Raw genomic sequence first — 20,564 nt, forward strand, 5'->3', positions numbered from 1 at the left:
AATGGAGTTCCCATCGATGCCCTCCCTAGCCCCTTCCTCCTTGTAACTTCAAATTATGCCCTCTCATTTTACCGTTTTCTCTTCTCTGGAAAAGATTTGGTTCTATATTAATACCCACATAGCTAATCAGGCAAAACAGGACTACTTTGATGTGGTCCAACATGCCCAGTTAGCTATGAATATCACCAGTATCTGCATAATATCCAGTTCCTCCTTGAATTTTCGTCCAGAGCATCCCCAGAGGGGATGACCTGCCCACTGATCTTTAACTGGGCAGAAGCCTCTCCTACCCCGTTAAAATGTTCTGAATTTCAATTCCTAGGTGTTTTCCTATTGGCTCCTATAAAAGGGCGAGATGAGTTTGCTTATACTTTCTATGGATGGCATGGTTAGCTACTACTGCCAGTGTATCCTGTATGATTACAGAATATGATGAATAATATGTGAATCTAAGGATGTCTGTGGTGTTCTACGCAGGTAGCAAATCATTGAAAATTCACCTAACGATAAGCCTTCTTCTTTATTAAATAGATTTATGTTATGTTCTCCAAAGGAAATCATGCCATATGATACCAGCCAGCAGGCTTCAGGAGTAGCCAGTCTCCATGCTCCCTGAAAGACATCAACTAACGAAAGGCTATCTTTACTTTAGGAAGCAGGTGAAAGCCTGGCTCTTCTCCCAAGCCTTTAATGAAAGAGGCAAGCAGCTAGCTAATTAAACACAGAAGGAATAACATCAGCTGCACTTACTGCAACAGGACTTACTTAATACATATACTCTAGCAGAGATCAGTTACACCTTTTCTGACTGAATTACAATTTCTCCTCATTAGCCACCCTTATCTCATCTGTCTATGTTTTACACCTCTGCTTGCTCCCCTTTGCTGTCTATTAAGATGCTTTAATGTGCATTGTGTTTACACTGTTGTAGACTGCCTTGAGTAGATATCTTCAAAAAGTCGGTAAATATATAAATAAATGTCCTTGATATGGCCCTTAACTGACTAAATGGGTTAAGAACTACTTGCGAGGAAAGCGACAAATGGTAATGGTAAATGAAGTTCATTTTAGATGAACATGGTGCTATCAGTAGTTTGGTACAGGAATTGTCATTAGCCCAGTTCTTTTCAACAATTTTTTAAATCAAATGAAGTCAAAAAAAGGAACGATAAACCATACATTAGAAATTCCAAGGACAGCAGAGTAGGGATGAACCAAGGAATCTCCAGCAAGCAATGATGAGAAAAACTCTTTATAATGATAAATAAGCACCAACTTTTTAAAAACACCAGCTTTAAAAAGACTTGGCATGTTTGGGTGGAAAAATTGCCTGCTTCAGGGGTCAAAGTTATTCTGTTGAATATATGAATGAGCAAATAAAGTGCGGTTGTAAAAGCATCCAATATGAAGCAGACTCTTGAAGTTTTGTGAGCTTTATAGATGTGGCTGTAGGAAATAGCATGGATAAACATGCTGAATACGGAGATCAGTGCTGCGTAACTGAGCTAAAATGGTAAATATAAGGTGAAAAGATGTGAGACATCGACAAGGTAACACTTTTCAAATTATATGGGGTAAATAATATTGTGGGTGAAATATGGGACAGTGAAGTAGAGGGACAAATTTAATCCAACCTTAGTCCATACTTGGGCTTATGTTATAGTGTCAAAATAAAAGGTAATTGAATTAAAGTAATGATACTAGCAAAAGTTCTAGAATTACAATGATGGGCAGTTGGCATGTGAAGAAAGGGTGAAGTTGAGAAAGGGTTGAACTGCAGTTTTGGGAAAAACAAGTTTTAAGGAACTAAACTGAACTGCTGGCAGGAAGAATTCTACAACAGATGGTTAGGGTAGTGCATCAAAAAGGGAAGTAAAGCTCAAATGTTTCCCTTAGATATTTATTTTAAAAAATAATGAATTACTTCACATAAGTTCACAAGGGCAGGTAGAATAAAAAAAAACATTGTGAAGCCCATTTCTTCCATCAAGAGTTAAATGTTTTAAATACATTATATTACTATTTGCAAGGAGAATCAAATTAAAGTTGGAAACATGATTTATATTTAGTAAAGAGATATTATCAATAAGTGATAGATTAAGGCACTGTTTATTGAATCAGCCCATATGTGTGTACACAGAACATCCTAACAAAGAGATGTGATAATGTACATGTTTTGTAATACTATGGAAGTATTATGATATAGTAATAGTGAGGGTAGGAAGAAATAAAGGATAAGATAATTAAAAACTTATGTTAATAAATAAATAAATATATATATAAATATATATATATATATATATAATTTGAAAGGGAAGTATTGCAGGTGTTGTTTAAGTTGTTTTCCAACAGTCATTTTTTAGCTAAAGATCATACGATCTGTCTTGCTATTGTGTTATCTAACATTGTTAAATAGTGGATGTGATGTAAAATAAGCTATAAATGTAATAGTCTGGAAGCTCAACCCCAGAGTATAGGGACATGAGAGAAGGGCACCTACACTCCCAAGCACAAACATTGTCTTTTGATTTACCAACTTTGATTAATAAATTGGATGCTGAATCATTATATTATGGTCTTTGTGTCTAATTAATTTGTAGCTGCAGACTGAGAGTCCTTTCCTTTATAAGAGCAGGCTCACCTTGGAAATTTTCCTCCTGTCCCACTGCCTATGTAGGGCAGCCCCTTGTCATTCTAATGGTTTCCTTGTGAAAGTGATGAGGATTTCTCACACTTCATAATTTCAAATCCTTGAGGCTGTCACAGATATGATTTAATAATAAAAGCTGTAGGATCATGCATTTGGGCTGCATGAAATTCAAGAAACTGGTATAGCATAGGGTGATGTTCTGTGTATGAAAGAAGAGCAGAATTGTAGGATGATCTTATCAAATAATTTAAGGAGGCCAAATACTTAGATAAGGTAACAATAAGAGCCAAAAGGATACTTGAGTGCATAGGGAGAGGGATGGCCAGTATGAAAATGAAGTGATAATGTCTCTAAGTTTCACTAAGATCTCATTTTGAGTACTGGAAGCACTACTATAAAGAAGGCACCAATGTTAACACAGCTAATCCGTGCATGAATTACTAAAATACCAGCATATATGCACATCTGTGTGCACTTGGCAAATTTTGGCATGGACCATCACACTTGTACTTCTGCTTGTATTTTGTAAAGCAAGGGAGTGCTTACTTTTCTTCCTAAAATAGCACCTAATAAGATATCTATACACTCGAATCCTACATATCCTGTTATAAAATTACAGTACTCTCTTATCCTCCTCAGTTGATAAGATGGTGCCTAATGCTAGGTACAAATGCACAGGTGTGTTACAGAGTAATAGCATTTACATGCAGAGGCACCAATAATTGTGATTATATGCAAAAACGCTAGGTGCAATTCTACAACATGCACCATAGATGTATAGTTGGTCAATGGGAGGGGGTGTACACTAGAGAATGATAAGGGGAAAAACTTTGTCCCCGTCTCCACCCCATCCTCGTGAGCTTGTCCCCATCTACGTGAGCTCGATCCCTGTCCCCATCCTGTTCCCGTGAACTCGGTCCCCATCCTCAAAAGCTTGGTCCCCGTCCCATTCTCACAAACCATCTGATCCCATCCATACAAGCCTCGAATATTTTTATACTGAACTTATTTTATTAAAGTATAAAAAGAAACAATATTCTGTACAATTGTCATTTTATAAATTAAAGTTTTGGCTGATGAACTAGAGAAAGAGATGTTCAGCTGACAGAGCTTTGTTTATAAATGTTTATCAACACAACTAATATACTACTTTATCCTAAAGCAAAAAAAAAAAGAAAATAAATAGAATTTTTTCTACCTTTGTTGTCTGGTTTCTGCTTTCCTCATCTTCTCCTTATTCATTTCCTTCCATCCAATGTCTGCCTTCTCTCTGCCTCTTCCATATGCTCTGTTACTGTGCCTCTCCCTTCCCCCCAATTGGTCTGGCACCCATCTTCTTCCCTCCACTCCCCCCAGTCTGGAATCTCTCTCTTCCCCATTTTCTTTCAGCGTCTTCTCCCCACTCTCTCTTCCCCATTTCCTTTCAGCGTCTGTTCCTCTCCACCCCACCTACCCTCCCTCTCTCCCTTCCCCAGTTCCCTTCAGCGTCTGTTCCTCTCCACTCCACCTTCCCTACCTCCCTCTCTCCCTTCCCCAGTTTCCTTCAGCATCTGTTCCTCCCCCACCCCACCTTCCCCATTTCCCTTCAGTGTCTGTTCCTCCCCACCCCACCTTTCCTCCCATTCTCCCTCCCTTCCCCTTACCTTCGTGGCAGGTGATATCTAAATTTCCTTTCTATGAGCAGCCGGAGTGTAGAAGTCGCATGTGGCTGCAGAAAAGGTCATCTCTGACGCAACTTCCGGTTGCACGGGGCGGTGAAAGGCCTTGTCCCCATAGCCACAGTGAACACATTTCCCCTCCCCACCACCATTTCGGTGGGTTACCTGTGGCTAACCGTGGGTAACAGCCACCATGTCATTCTCTAGTGTACACCTAAGCATAACACAGGTGGACATGTATACAGTATGTTGCAAAGCGACAGAAACATGATGGCAGATAAAGGCCAAATAGCCCACCAGTCTGCCCATCTGCAGCATCCACTATCTCCTTCTCCCCCTAGGAGATCCAGCATGCCTGTCCTTCACTTTCGTGAATTCAGACACAGTCTTTGACTCCACAGCCTCTACTGGGAGACTATTCCACACATCTACCACCCGTTCTGTAAAAAAAGCATTTCCTTAGATTATCCCTGAGCCTATCATATCTTAATTTCATCCTATGCCCTCTCACTCCAGAGTTTTCTTTTATTTGAGAAAGGCTCATCTCTTGTATTTTAATGCCACGGAGATATTTAAACTTCTTAATCATCTCCCTTCTCCCTGTCTTCTTCCAGAGTATGCATATCGAGGTTGCATACATTGCATAGTGCAGCTAGGTGTACCAACTTAAGCCAGTCACGGACCTCTCAAAATTAGGCGCACTTAAATTTCAGTGCACCAATATGGATTGGTGCTAGTATTCTATAACATCTTAGGTAAGTGCCAAAGCCATTACAGAATTGGCACTAAGAGCACCCCACTGTGGTGCCTATGTCCAGTGGCGTACCTAGGGGGGGGGGGGGGGGGGGGGGGGGGGGGCCGCCCCGGGTACCAGCCCTAAGGGGGTGTTCCCGGCCTTGCCGTTCAGTCCCCCGCCACCCCGGAAGGACCGCTCGCCCCACTGACCTTCCTGCACCATCTGTGAAGCAGCCCGCAGCAGGATCGCGAAGTCAGCGTCAGCATCCCTGCGCTGCTTCCTGCGCCGCGATCCCGCCCCACCCTGAAGGCCTGATGCCCCGACCTACCCCGAAGGACCGCTCGCCCCCCTGGCCTCCCCGCACCACCTATGAACAGCCGCAGCAGGATCACGAAGTCAGCGTCAGCATCCCTGCGCTGCTTCCTGCGCCGCGATCCTGCCCCTCCTCTGACGTCAGAGGAGGGGCGGGACCGTGGCGCAGGGATCGCTGACGCTGACTTCGCGATCCTGCTGCGGCTGTTCATAGGTGGTGCGGGGAGGCCAGGGGGGCGAGCGGTCCTTCGGGGTGGGTCGGGGCATCAGGCCTTCAGGGTGGGGCGGGCGGGCAGGCAAGCAGGCTTTCAAGGGGGAGGGGGTGACAGGCAGGCAGGCAGGCCTTCAAGGGGGGACAGGCCTTCGGGGGGGGGTGCAGGCCTTCAAGGGGGGCAGGCAGGCCTTCAGGGGGGTGCAGGCCTTCGGGGGGGGGTGTAGGCCTTTGGGGGGGGTGCAGACCTTCAAGGGGGTGCAGGCCTTCAAGGGGGGAAAGGCAGGCAGGCCTTCAAGGGGGGGACAGGCCTACAAGGGGGGGGGGACAGGCCTTCAAGGGGGGGTGCAGGCCTTCAAGGGGGGTGCAGGCCTTCAAGGGGGAGACAGGCCTTCAAGGGGGGGAAAGGCAGGCAGGCCTTCAAGGGGGGGACAGGCAGGCAGGCAGGCCTTCAAGGGGGGGACAGGCCTACAAGGGGGGGAGAAGCTACAAGGGGGTGGTACAAGCCTTCAAGTGGGGGACAGGCCTTCGGGGGGGGGGGGTGCAGACCTTCAAGGGAGTGCAGGCCTTCGAGGGGGGTGGTGCAGGCCTTCAAGGGGGGGCAGGCCTTCAAGGGGGGACAGGCCTTCAAGGGGGGAAAGGCAGGCAGGCAGGCCTTCAAGGGGGGACAGGCCTACAAGGGGGGGGGAGAAGCTACAAGGGGGTGGGACAGGCCTTCAAGTGGGGGACAGGCCTTCGGGGGGTGCAGGCCTTCGGGGGGTGCAGACCTTCAAGGGGGGGACAGGCAGGCAGGCCTTCAAGGGGGGGACAGGCCTACAAGGGGAAGGGACAGGCCTTCAAGGGGGGTGCAGGCCTTCAAGGTGGGACAGGCAGACCTTTAAGGGGGGACAGGCCTTTGGGGGGGGACCATGATTTAGAAGTACACAGAGGGAAGGGGGTGTTCAAAGAGACATGCATATGCCAAACTTTGGGGGGGGGGAAGAAATAATGGGTCTGAAAATAGAGGAGAGGGAGAGAGATGATGGACCATGGGATTTAGGGAGGGAAGGAACAGAAAGGGAGAGAAATTGGACACAAGGGATGGTGTGGAGGAGGGATAGAGATACTGGATAGGAGGGTAATTAGGAAAAGAAACGGAGAGATGGTGGACTCTGGGATGGTGGGGAAGGAGGGAGAGATGCCGGATGAAAGGGTATTTAAGAAAAGGTGGATCTGTGGAGGGAGATGAAAAAAAGGAAAGATACCAGACTTCCTGGGAAGGGAAGGGAAATGGAAAGGGAGGACAGAGTTGGCAGATGGATGGTTAGCATGCAGAAAGAAGGAGACCCTGGCAAGCAAGTTATCAGAAGAAAACCAGAGCCTTGGACCAACAAAATTTGAAATATAACCAGACAACAAAAGGTAGAAAAATTAATTTTATTTTCTGTTTTGTGATTATAACATGTCAGATTTGAAATGTGTATCCTGCCAGAGCTGGTGTTGGACTGCAAACGTGAGCTAGGATTTAACAGAAAGAGGAAAAGTCCTTTTTGTTTCTTTATTTTATTTACACCACAGCGCCAGTGTGGTTAGGAGAAGCCAAAGGGGGTGAAAAAGCTATAAAACCCACCAGGAGTTTTGAAAAAAATCACCCAACTGGGCAGGAAAATCGAATTGAAAAACCAATTCAATAGGGCTGAATCGAATCAAAATTTTTTTTTCCTGTATCTGGCAGCATTAGTTTGCGCTACTGTCTTAGACTTTAGGACCTGGGATTGGGGAGAGATGGCATCCTCAGTACTTTATAATGCAAGTGAAACGAGGATTTGGTCAGACTTTTGAAGGGTCTGCAGAAAAAAAATATTGTATAGGCCGGGGACATGAGACAGCAGGAAATGGGAACTTTTCTTCCTTCTATTTTTGTGAATGGAAAGGCTGAGGATGTCAGAGAGGTCAGTTAAAATATGTGCTTTATAAGAAAATATAATAATGTGTTTTATAAAGTTTATAGCATAGCTGGCCTACCCAGTGAGGTGTTCCTAGTGGTGATGGTGGCAGCGTGTCAATGTGTTGAGAGGAAGAGGTGGTCTGGGAAATTCTGCTGAGCAAACTCCGGGCCCATTTCCACCCCCCAGTTAGTCCACTCCACTCAACTGATTCACACACTGAGTGGGTCTTTGGGTGTTGTTTTGGGATCTCTTCCAGTGGTTTATCTCCTTCTGGTCCAAGGAAGGAAACTTTGTTATCCTTAGCATTGACCTACAGAATATGTTTGTAACAGCGCTGCTTGTGTGGCATTAGGCTATGTAGTGATCGAAAGAAAAAAACAGACCTTTGCACATTTTTGCACTATATGGTGGGTGTATGAGGAGATTCACATTTCCTGCACAGCTAAGTCCATGTGAAGTTACCTTGTGCTGTATTTGACATCTAGCAAGGTCTCTGTTTGAAAGGAAAGATCTAAACTTAAAAATGAAGTGGCCAGAAGTTATGGTAAAAGCAGATAGTGTAGCTGGTTTTAAGAAAGATTTGGACAAATTCCTGGAGGAAAAGTCCATAATCTGTTATTAAGACATGGGGGAAGTGTCTGCTTGCCCTGGATCGGTAGCATGGAATGTTGCTACTCTTTGGGTTTTGACCAGGTATTAGTGTCCTGGATTGGCTACCATGAGAATGGGCTACTGGGCATGATGGACCATTGGTCTGACCCAGTTAGGCTATTCTTATGTTATGTTCTCATCTGTAGGGGCCTTTGTTTTCACTTCTTATTTTAATGTATTTTTTTTCTGGGAACTTATCAGTGTTTTTTATAATGGGAACAAAAATGGAAGAGAATTAATGTGTGTGGAATGGGGGTAACTAATTTCTTCAGCTAAATAATTCAATCCACTTCAAACAGACATAGGAGAACTTGTGCACCATTCACACACCCTCCAACCAAAAACGTCAAAAGAAAAAAACTGTTCGACAACCTCCTAGCCATTCGAGCTGCAACACTCGACCCCCAACTCTACAACCAATTGATATCAACCACAGACTGCAAAACCTTCAAAAAGAAATAAAAACCCTTCTATTCAAAAAACACATAAAACCGAACTAACACAATCAGAACTGTCCCAAGCATCACCTGCAACTACTCCATATGTACTTCTAATGTCATGACAATTTAGACATAATTTATGTTATGTTATGTTTGGAATAATGGTTACATATATGAGGTTCAATAAAAGAAAATTTTCACTGCCTGTTTCTATTCTGACCATTTATTCCATTTCATGGTTATTGCAAAAAAAAAAAAAAAAAAAAAATTTTTTTTACATGGGGGGGGGGGGGGGGGGTGTCACAAAATGATGGGCCCCGGGTGCCACATACCCTAGGTACACCACTGCCTATGTCTTGTGCCAAGTTACAGATTTACACCAATAAGGAACTGTCTAGTTTTAGGGACAAGAATGCATGTAAATGCTGGTATTCTGGTCATGTGCATGTGTGTGTCTACATATAAATGTAGGGGCTCCTTTTACGAAGGTGCGCCAGCGTTTTTAGCGCACACACTGGAAAAACTACCGCCTGCTCAAGAGGAGGTGGTAGCGGCTAGCGTGCGCGGCATTTTAGCGTGCGTTAAGGCCCTAACGCACCTTCGTAAAAGGAGCCCTAAATTACCATTTTTCCAATCGCACGGTATTTTGTAAGAGGACGGCGTGTACTTTGAGAGATTTGGGCAGACCATCGGCAGGGTGCACATTTAAGCACATAGATTATAAATTTTCATAATCTACATCAGTGTTTTTCAACCTTTTTACACCTATGGACCAGCAGAAATAAAAGAATTATTCTGTGGACCGGCATCGGTCCGTGGACCGGTGGTTGAAGAACACGGGGCTAAGTCGTGGGCCAGACCCCGCCCATCTCTACCCAATCTCCACCCCAGACCCCGCCCCCATAATAGTACTAATTGCACCTTGCACGTCCCGTGTCTCATCTGGAAGCCTTCCCTCTGACGTTGCAACCGTCAGAGAGAAGGCTTCCGGTTCAGGCGCAGGACGCGCATAGGAGCCACTGCCCGTGGCTTTGTGCACTGAATCAGTCAGGAAGAGGGAGCTGGCTCGAAGATAAAGCTGCATCGATCGCACTGTGGACCGGCGGTTGAAGAACACTGTTTTGGGCCTGATGCACGTGCTGGCCCTGTGGACCGGCAGGAAATTTTTGTGGACCGGCACTGGTCCGTGGACCGGTGGTTGAAGAACACTGATCTAAATGACCTTCTTTAACAATCTTGGTATGATTATTAGACAAGCTCCATGGCCAGTGTAAAAGATCATTCTTACAATACAGACATGTCTTTGGCGTATTACGCTTGTATTCTATAGGTTCCTATTCTTCTATAGACAATAGGCTCCATATTGTTGGAACTTAAAACAGTTGCTCCTTTACAGAAACACTTTCTGAGTTTAACCATTGTGCAGTGGCGGGGCCCCCCTCCCCCAAGGGGTTTGGGTAGCTTCCCAAGCTCCAGCTAGGCTAAGGAACAAACAGTCTTTCCTGGGAGCTGAATCCACATCCTCCATATTTTAACTACAGTAGAAAAAGTTAATGAATATATATATAGAAATAAATACACTAGGAGAATCTGATGATGACTTTTGGAGCCTTGTCCTATGATTTTTATTTTGTCTATAGCAAGGGTACCTGGGGATATATTTCTAATCCATCTTGTATACTGTAATTCTACATTAAAAAGACTTTTCTGCAAATTATGGCTCTCTTTTACTAAGGTGTGCTAATCGATTTAGTGCACGCTAAATGCTAACACATGGACGCGTTAGTGACTAGCGTGCGCTAATCGGTAAGCACACCTTAGTAAAAGAGGGGGCATATTTTCATCTTTAAGAGATAATTTTCTTGGAATGACAACCTGTGCAGGATAATGGTCTCCAGCCGCATGAAAATGCCAAAGAAAGCCCAAGGGCTCCTTTCACTAAACCGCTTTAGGGCTTTAGCGCGCGGAATAGCGCGCACTACATTGCCCCGCGCGCTAGACCTTACCGCCAGCATTGAGCAGGCGTTAGTTCTAGAAGCGCAGCGCGTGGTATTTTCCTGCGTGCGCTAAAAACCACTAGCGCACCTTCGTAAAAGGAGTCCCAAGGCTTTTATAGACAATCAGTGTTTATGCCGCTATAGTGGCACAACCCACGATTTTACAGTATTTTTATTACACCAATGATCCATTTCTAACAGACATTCTGCAATCAGAAAGTGCTATAACAAAATGGGCATCCCTCTTTTTTTTTTTTTTACTGACCACTATTTCATGATCGGCTAATGATCCTTCGGATCTGCTTTGTCATCAATATGTGTGTGAATTTATCAGAGTGAGGTGTTGGGAAAGTCCTCTGCTTATTTCTAGAATAAGCAGCATAAAATCAGTTTTACTCTTTTGGGATCTTGCCAGGCACTAATGACCTAGATTGGCCACTGTTGGGAAACCTTTCGAGGGAAATTTTATAAAAGGTCCCTAAAGATAGGTGCAAGCGCCTATGTTAGGCACTCAATGTAATTAGTAAATTGGCTTCAATTAGGAGCTTTAGGGCTCCTTTTATCAAGGCGCGCTACGGGGGTCAACGCGTCGGACATTTCATCACGCGCTAACCCCCCGCGGCAGCCTAAAATCCTAACGCCTCGTCAATAGAGGCGTTAGGTACTAGCGCGGCAGGCGGTTTAACGCACGGCATTCCTCACGTTTAACCGCTACCGCGCCTTTTTTAAAAGGACCCCTTAAATAAGCTCATAATTGAAAAAAAAAACCTAATTGGGTGATAGGTGCCTATCTCACAGTGCCTAATTCAAAAGTAGGCGTGTTTAGGGATGGCGAAGGACAGGTGTCGCTAGGCATCATTCTCTAAAGTACTTAGACTCCTATAATGTAGGCCTTTAAAACCCTGGTCTATATTGCAGGTGTCTAAGTTTTAAGTTAAGCATGATTCTGTGATTGACAAGAAAGTTTAGGTGTCTATCTTTTTGGGCACCCAATTACAGAATCTGGCCCCTAGTCTTTCCCAGTATGGAACTCTTATCTTCTATATATATAAAATGTATGTGTGTGTGTATGTGCTGCGATCACGCAAAAACGGCTTGACCGATTTGAACGAAACTTGGTATGCAGATCCCTCACTACCTAGGATGATATGTTCTGGGGGTCTCGCGGCCCACCTGCACATGTGGGCGGAGCTACAAACAGAAAATCAGATTTCACTCATTCATGTCAATGGAAAAAATGTAAAAAGCTGCCATTCTCACTGTAATTCAAAAACGGCTTGACCGCTTTTAACGAAACTTGGTATGCAGATCCCTCACTACCTGGGGTGATATGTTCTGGGGGTCTCGCGGCCCACCTGCACACGTGGGCGGAGCTAAAAACAGAAAATCGGATTTCACTCATTCATGTCAATGGAAAAAATGTAAAAAGCTGCCATTCTCACTGTAATTCAAAAACGGCTTGACCGCTTTTAACGAAACTTGGTATGCAGATCCCTCACTACCTGGGGTGATATGTTCTGGGGGTCTCGCGGCCCACCTGCACACGTGGGCGGAGCTAAAAACAGAAAATCGGATTTCACTCATTCATGTCAATGGAAAAAATGTAAAAAGCTGCCATTCTCACTGTAATTCAAAAACGACTTGACCGATTTGAACGAAACTTGGTATGCAGATCCCTCACTACCTGGGGTGATATGTTCTGAGGGTCTCGCAGCCCACAACTCTATGTTGCTTGCTCAAGGGTGGGTTCACCCAAGAATTTATATGTTCTTGCTCCAGGAGGTGAAACTAAAAATGTTGTTTATAATCACGTTTTGCGTTAGTTGTATTGTATTCATTTTGTCAAATATTTCACATTATTATTTGAATATTGTACTTTTTATTAAGCTGTAAAAAAATAATTTCATTCACCACTATAAAGTATCTTTATTTGAATCCATTTACAGTGTTATTGCTATAATTAAATACCCGTGCAACGCCGGGGCATCAGCTAGTATTCTTATAATACACATAATTTTTGTCATCTGGCACAGGTAGGCCATGGCATAAATGGCGCAGGTTTGACATAGCATAAATGGCACGCCTAAAGTTGATTGAACCCATGTCAACTTATAGTAGTACTCTATAATAGTACCTTTGTGCACGAATGCCATTATAGAAATGGCGCCCAGCACTCGGCATCAAACCACCTAAATAGAGGCTTACATAATTGCCTGCTACAGATATGGAGTCCTGCAGGGTCGATGGCACAGAGCTGGAAACTTGTCAAGTCTATGAGTCTCTCTTTGCTGCCTTGACATGCTGAAATTTGTTCCGAGCTGTCAGGCCACGGTACCTGCGCGAGGGACGACTACTGAATTGTCTGTATGAAGGAATGATGTGATTAACTTGGGTACTGTTAATGTTATTCCTAACTAGAGAGTACAGTTATCATTGTGAGAAGGAGAAAACAAGTTTGAATAGATGGGGAAAAGTATTTTATAATGATTTGACATATGAACAACTTCTCTGTCAATAGCTTTTGCAGTTACAGTTAAATCATTTATATTCTGCTGTTGCCAACAAATAGTTCACAGAGGATTGCATACAAAGAAATAGATCAATTCAACTAAGATATACATAAATAACAAGACATTATCCCATTATTAACTATTAAGATTCAATTTCTGAAACAAAAATTTTTAAGTGCTTTTTTTAAAAAAATAATGGTATAGTTTGTTAAGCCATTGCTGCTTTAGTGTACAGCAAAAAAACATTTTATATAGGTGCCTTGCTGCTGTTTTCTGTCCACTGTACTTGTACACCTCAGAACCAAGCAAAATAAGTGTTTTCAAGAGCACTTAAATGAGGTTGTCTGGTGACTGCTGCTTAAGCAAGGATCTCTCTCTTGTTCTTAGTTCAAGTTTTCATTGTCTGGTGGGCATATTTACAATAGTCCTCTACCCTTTTTTTTTTTTTTTTTTTTTAAAGAAACCAACATCATCATTGCCCGTCCAATAGGAAAAATGAGGCATTTGCACTCTATGGCTTGAAGCTAGCTCTGTCCAAAATGACTCCTTATAATAGGTCTATTCAATTCCTTGAGATCCACAGGCAGGCCAGGCTTTCAGGATATTCATAATAAATATGCATGAGAGAGACTTGCATACCAAGGAGGCCTTCCTGTGGATCTCGAGGACCAGAATTGAAGAGCCTTGCTTACAATCTCATGGGCAGCCTATCTGCTGCTACTTGTGTTCCCAAGGACAGATTTTTTTCAGACGATCACCTGACCTATCCACATCCCTATTTCTTACGTCTTCCTCTCTGGCTTCAAAGTGGATGAATTGGAAAACAGAATGTGTTGTGAATAAAGTAATTTCTCACGTTTTCACTTTTGTACATAGAAATAAAGGTGAGCCCATAAATCAGGACACCCTCGCTGTTAGTTCATTTTGCACTGATCTCAGTGCATAGCTCAAGAGAGATAGTCACAAATCTATTATGTTAGACCAAAAGTTCTCCGTGGAAGACACCCAAATAGTCTGGCTTTCAGGAGATCCACAATGAATATTAATGAGATATATTTGCATCTAGAATGGAGGCAGTGCATACACATCTACCTCAGTTATGTTCTCTGTGGATCTCCTGAAAACCAAACTCACTGTATTACATCAGAAAATGGTATCACTTATAACTGGGTTTTCCTTTCTGTCCTTTGTGTTCAGGGACGTGAGGTAAATAAAAAGATATTTAGATTTTAAAAATTGCCTTCACTCACATATGTAACAGGGGTAATTTTGAGGTGCCCGACAGAGACGTACCGAGGGTGCGATGCGCTTGGGGCAGAGGTGTCCCTCCCCCTCCCCTCTTTTCCACCCCCACACCATCCGCTCCTTCCCCGCTCCCCTCCTGCCATGTGTGTGCACGGCTTCCCTTCCTCCGTACCTCGTGCCAACTCCTCCTCTGACGTCGCTTCCTAGGTGCGGGTCCAGGAAGTGATGTCAGAGGAAGAGCCGAAACTGGTGCGAGCAGCTGGTTGGGATTGCTGCTCATGCCGCAAACGTTAAAGAGGTACAGGGAAAGGGAAGCGGCGCATACGGTAGTGGGGGGTGAAGGTGAGGAAGGAGTGGGGGGGAGAGAAGGACAAGGGCTGGTGCCCCCACCAAGACAGCACCCGTGGCAGACTGACCTCACCCCCCCTTACTATGCCACTGGTGCCCAATGCTACACAGTGAGAGCTCCTACTCAATAATGGAATCTGGGTGCCCAGATTCTGTTGTAGAAAACTCACATAACCTGGAATCAGTGTGCCCACGTGAACATGCTCACAGTTGCATCAAACAAAGAACGGGCATAACTGTGGTTGCGCAAATGCCTCAAGGTCGCATGTAACTTACAGTATTCTATAAGTTATAGCCCACATTCTGTATATGTCCTAAGTCTGCACACAAATTTACACATACAGCTGATTTACACGTGCAACTTAATTGTTTAATAAGTTAACAAATGCCGATAATTGGCAATAAACACCTAATAATTGACACTAATTGATACTGATTAGAAATTAGGCACACAACTTAGTAGTCATGTTCTATAAAGTGATACACATCACTTCTAGAGCGTGAACCTCATAATGGGGGCATGGCCATGGGAGTAGCATGGGTGTTCCTAAAAGTTAAGCACGCTGTCATGGAATGCGCCCAATCCATTCATAACTTAGGTGCAGGCATTTAGGCATGGTTTCCCTTGCCCTAAATGAGTACCCCTAAATATTATGCCCTGTATGTAGCTAAGTCTGATTCTATACGTAGGAGGTGCCTTTTATAGAATCGCATTAAGCGCCCTTCTGATTTTTGTGGGGCACGATATAGAGAATTTAGAGCCCCACCTAAGTGAATGCCCTTCCTTGCACTTATACACTATCCCCATATTTTACATATGGCACCCAAATTTGGGCACCCAAATTGCATATGGATAGAAGATGGGCACACAAATTAATTAACTGACACAAAGATAAAGCTACTAGGGGTTATCCGTGACAATAAACTTACCTACCATGAACAGATAAGCTCGGTTGTCCAAAAATGCTTTTATAAATTAAAATTGATACGTTCAATTTCTTCTTTCCTAGAACCTCTCTTAACATTTTTATCCATTCTCTAGTCATTTTTCACCTTGATTATTGTAACTCCTTATATCAAGGTGTAACACAGAAGGAAATCCAGAACACAGCAATAAAACTCATTTACAAAGACAAAAAATCCGACCATGTAACTCCTTTACTCTGTGACGCTCATTGGCTGCCCATCCCACATTGTATAACTTACAAAATACTTCTCACCTTTAAAACAAGACTCGCAAACACTCTAGCTTTTATCAATAAAATCCTTACCCCCTATACTTCATCGAGAACACTCAGATCAAACACTCAGAATTTATTAGTAATCCTCTCCATCCGCAAAATGGTTTACGATACAGCTCTGTGTGTCTCAAAAGTAGGGAGTTATTGCTTATATTGCTGGATATAAATTCAAATACTTCTTAAAATCACAGCTTTATTAGTCTTTCTTTAAAAATTTTTTTTATTTATTTATAAATTAGTAAAGTGCTCAGTCCATAAAACCAATAGTGCATAGATGACATACACAGTGGTTAATCTGGGGCCATCATGAACTTTTGCTCGTTTGCCGGTTTTGCTCGTTCTCCCCTAGTAGTGTGAGCCGTCTAACAGGGGGGTAGTAGATACCCAAAGGAGTCATGTTTACAGCACCTTAGCACTTTTTGCACAAGTTCACTTTCACAAATTATCCAGTGGTTTTGACTGAAATCCAACCTGAGAGGAGACTCCAGATAAGTTGTTTTCTATGCTTTTTTTTACTATCTGGTAGGAGGTTGGTAAAGGGGTGGTAAAGTTCATCCATGGCCCCAGATTAACCACTGTGTATGTCATCTATGCACTATTGGTTTTATGGCCTGAGCACTTTACTAATTTATAAATAAATAAAAAAAATTTTTAAAGAAAGACTAATAAAGCTGTGATTTTAAGAAGTATTACGATACAGCTCATCATGGCCCCCTCACTTTGGAATGCAATGCCCCTAGACCTTAGACAAGGATCTTCCTTGGTGAAATTCAAATCTGGCACTGGCATTTACCAAAATTTATAGGAGAGAGTACGATAAATCACTGAATAATTAACCACTACAGACTCTTTATATTCACTGGAACCTCTCTCCCAAACCCATCCAGCAGGGACAGAAAGCCAAAGCCCAAATACCCACCCCCTTTTTTTTTTTTTTACAATACCATATTGCATTATTTAGTGCTAGTCGCAATGGTAGCAGCTCCGACGCTCAAAGAATTCCTATGAGTGTCAGAGCTGTCACTGCTACTGCCGGCGCTAAAAGCCACGCTATGGTTTTGTAAAAGGGGGGGGGGGAATAGCAAAGGGGAGAAAAGCCCTCAGTTAATCTTCATGGGTTAAGAAAAACTCCACTTTGTCACTTATTAAATAGTCAAAAAAACCCTGCAATGTTCTATTCATAAGACCCAGGATATCAGCCTTCAAGGAGAGAATCAGTTCCGACACAGTTCCATTCAACACACAGGCCCTGTTTTACTAAGGTGTGCTAACCAATTGGCATGTGCTACACGCTAATGCGTGCATGTTAGCCTATGGATGCGTTAGCATTTAGTGCGTGCTAATTTGAATAGCGCGCGCTAATTGATTAGTGCAACTTAGTAAAACAGGGGGGATAATGTTCATTTCCCAATTCATATATACTAGCAAGGATCAAAATAGAACAGGGGGACACTTAGTAACATAGTAACATAACATAGTAGATGACGGCAGATAAAGACCCAAATGGTCCATGCAGTCTGCCCAACCTGATTCAATTTAATTTTTTTTTTTTTTTTCTTCTTAGCTATTTCTGGGCAAGAATCCAAAGCTCTACCCGGTACTGTGCTTGGGTTCCTACTGCCAAAATCTCCGTTAAAACCTACGCCAGCCCATCTACACCCTTCCAGCCATTGAAGCCCTCCCCAGCCCATCCTCCACCAAACGGCCATATACAGACACAGACCGTGCAAGTCTGCCCAGTACTGGCCTTAGTTCAATATTTAATATTATTTTCTGATTCTAAATCCTCTGTGTTCATCCCACGCTTCTTTGAACTCAGTCACAGTTTTCCTCTCCACCACCTCCCTCGAGAGCACATTCCAGGCATCCACCACCCTCTCTGTAAAGTAGAATTTCCTAACATTGCCCCTGAATCTACCACCCCTCAACCTCAAATTATGTCCTCTGGTTTTACCATTTTCCTTTCTCTGGAAAAGATTTTGTTCTACGTTAATACCCTTCAAGTATTTGAACGTCTGAATCCTATCTCCAAATCATATCTTAGCTCCAAACTTCATAGCACATGCCAGTCCATAAACTTCATAATCTTCTCTGGTGCACTGGTCCCACCACCCAACAGGGAATACCCGTTTCGCCAAAAAAGCTGCATCTGGGGTTTGTCCTCTTCCTTGCAATCAGGAACATCTCAACTGAAACATGGCGCTGGCATTTACTCCAGGTTTCAGCTGGCATAAAAACCTGCACTCAAATTTGTGTGTTGGAATGGGCTCTGAGCAGTATTCTATTAAGAGCGCTCAATCTGTGGCACTCTTTATAGGATAGTGCTCTGTTCTGATTTTTTCTGGCACCCAAATTTGGACTGTAAGAACCACACAGAAGAGAGAAGGGAACTTGCCTCAATATGCGGCAAACAAACAGAAAAGGCCTATATAACCAAACAGTTACATTTATTTGCATAAAACAATTCCAATATAGTTACTTGACTTGGAAACAGATGTAAAAGCGAAAAGTCCCAACTAGGATCCCAGTTTCGTCAATGCCTTCCTCAGGGGACAAACAGAAAACCAAGTGTAACACTCCTTGGGATTACAGATAGAAATCGAGCGATCATAAAAGGATAAATCTTGTTAGTGCCTTCTAAAAATATGTGCGCCAACAAGATTTATCCGTTCATTTGATCGCTCAATTTCTAACTGTAATCCCAACAAGTGTTACACTTGGTTTTCTGTTTGTCCCCAGAGGAAAAGGAGAAAAATCTCCCAAGACCCTCAAAAAATGGGATGAGGGAAAGAGACAGCTCGAACCAAAAAAATAATAATAACTATCATTGGTGAAAGGGAAGCTCTCAGTCACACAGCTCGCAATGGGGAAAGACCCCCTAATGCGCCAGCTGTCACTAATACACACCCAAAGGGGTGCTATCTGTGAATCATCCCCGGGCTAACTAGTTATTTATTACCTCACATGGGTTAGCCCAGGGATGTTTCATAGATAGCACCCCTTTGGGTATATATTAGTGACAGCTGGCGCATTAGAGATCTTTCCCCATTGCGAGCTGTGTGACTGAGAGCTTCCCTTTCACCAATGATAGTTATTATTATTTTTTTGGTTCGAGCTGTCTCTTTCCCTTATCCCATTTTTTTGAGGGTCTTGGGAGATTTTTCTCCTTTTGCTAATTTCAGTTTCTCCTAGGTTTTGGGTTTTTTTCTCGTTGTCCCCTGAGGAAGGCATTCCAAGTTGTCGAAACTGGGATCCTATTTGGGACATTTAGCTTTTACATCTGTTTCCAAGTCAAGTAACTATACTGGGACTGTTTTATGCAAATAAATGCAACTGTTTGGTTATATAGACATCTCGTTTGCCTTTGCCCAAATGTGTACACTATTTACTGAATCTGGGCCTATGCCACTTCAGATGCCCTTAGTTGCTTTGATGCCATTCACGTGTACACTTATTGGTAGGAAAGCAAGTGCTCTGAACGTTTCCACGTACATGTGGCGAGTAAGTGAAGGTGCTCAATTACAGAATCACCCTTCACATCTATAAATATAGGTTAGTTTGTTGTGTGAATATCAGTCTGGCTGCTGTTGCTAGTTTTAATTGAATCCTATGAATACAGTTGAATTTGCAAAAACAACAGTCAACTTACTTGACAGGGATGTTTCTGGGTTTGGCTTTTTCAGCGGCCTATTAAAAAAGAAAGGAACATCAGTTAAGTAATATTATCTGGCTTCCTTCCGAGATTCTTTCATTCAGATTTTTCTTTTAAAATGAATCCGTAGCACAGTAAATGACAGAGCGAATGTTTGTGGTTTGGAGAACAAGGTTTTGTAGGCTATTGACAATCCGGTGCATACCTAATCAGGTTATGTGGCATTTCAGACAAGATAATGCATTCACAAGACTGATAAGGCAACTCCCTAATGTGCAATGACAAGATGAAGATATGCTTATTTTAAAGGTATAACATTGTTGAAGGGATATTGGTTATGAACAACTGCTACTTTTCCCCTTTCACCAGTTGGTCGTATTCTATTTCTACTTGGCCTGTAACCTGAATTACATAGGGCCCCTTTTACGAAGCTGCATTAGCGGTTAAACGCGCATAATAGCATGTGCTAAACTGCCGGACGTGCCAGCCGCTACCGCCTCCTCTTGAGCAGGCGGTAGTTTTTCGGCTAGCGGGGGGGGTAGCGTGTGATTAAAAGCTGTGCACGCTAAAGCCATTAACGCAGCTTCGTAAAAGGAGCCTATAGCTTGGCAGAAAGATTAGATGCACATAAAATAACTTATTTCATGAAGCAACCCAGGTTTGGCAAAATATCTTCTGAAGTTATGCTCAATTTGTCATAATTCTACAAAACTATCATATCCTCTAGAGCAGTGGTTCCCAACCCTGTCCTGGAGGACCACCAGGCCAATAGGGTTTTCAGGCTAGCTCTAATGAATATGCATGAGAGAGATTTGCGTATAATGGAAGTGACAGGCATGCAAATCTGCTCCATGCATACTCATTAGGGCTAGCCTGAAAACCCGATTGGCCTGGTGGTCCTCCAGGACAGGGTTGGGAACCACTGCTCTAGAGAATGCACAGCAAGAATCCCTCAATCAGCACCTATTCAAACAAATCAATGTAC

The 20,564-nt window shown here is 43.2% G+C and overlaps 1 protein-coding gene across 1 annotated transcript in view; it reads right to left on the reverse strand.

Moving 5' to 3' along the window:
• Window positions 1-20,564, reverse strand: part of AFF2 (AF4/FMR2 family member 2) — an 877,713-nt gene that overhangs the window by 185,519 nt on the left and 671,630 nt on the right. The window contains exon 9 of the mRNA XM_033945510.1: window positions 19,577-19,614. Within this exon, the coding sequence (XP_033801401.1) occupies window positions 19,577-19,614 (38 nt within the window). The remainder of the gene's footprint in view (window positions 1-19,576; window positions 19,615-20,564) is intronic.

Source organism: Geotrypetes seraphini, chromosome 5 (assembly GCF_902459505.1).
Source record: "Geotrypetes seraphini chromosome 5, aGeoSer1.1, whole genome shotgun sequence".
In the NCBI taxonomy this organism is placed as follows: Eukaryota; Metazoa; Chordata; class Amphibia; order Gymnophiona; family Dermophiidae; genus Geotrypetes; species Geotrypetes seraphini.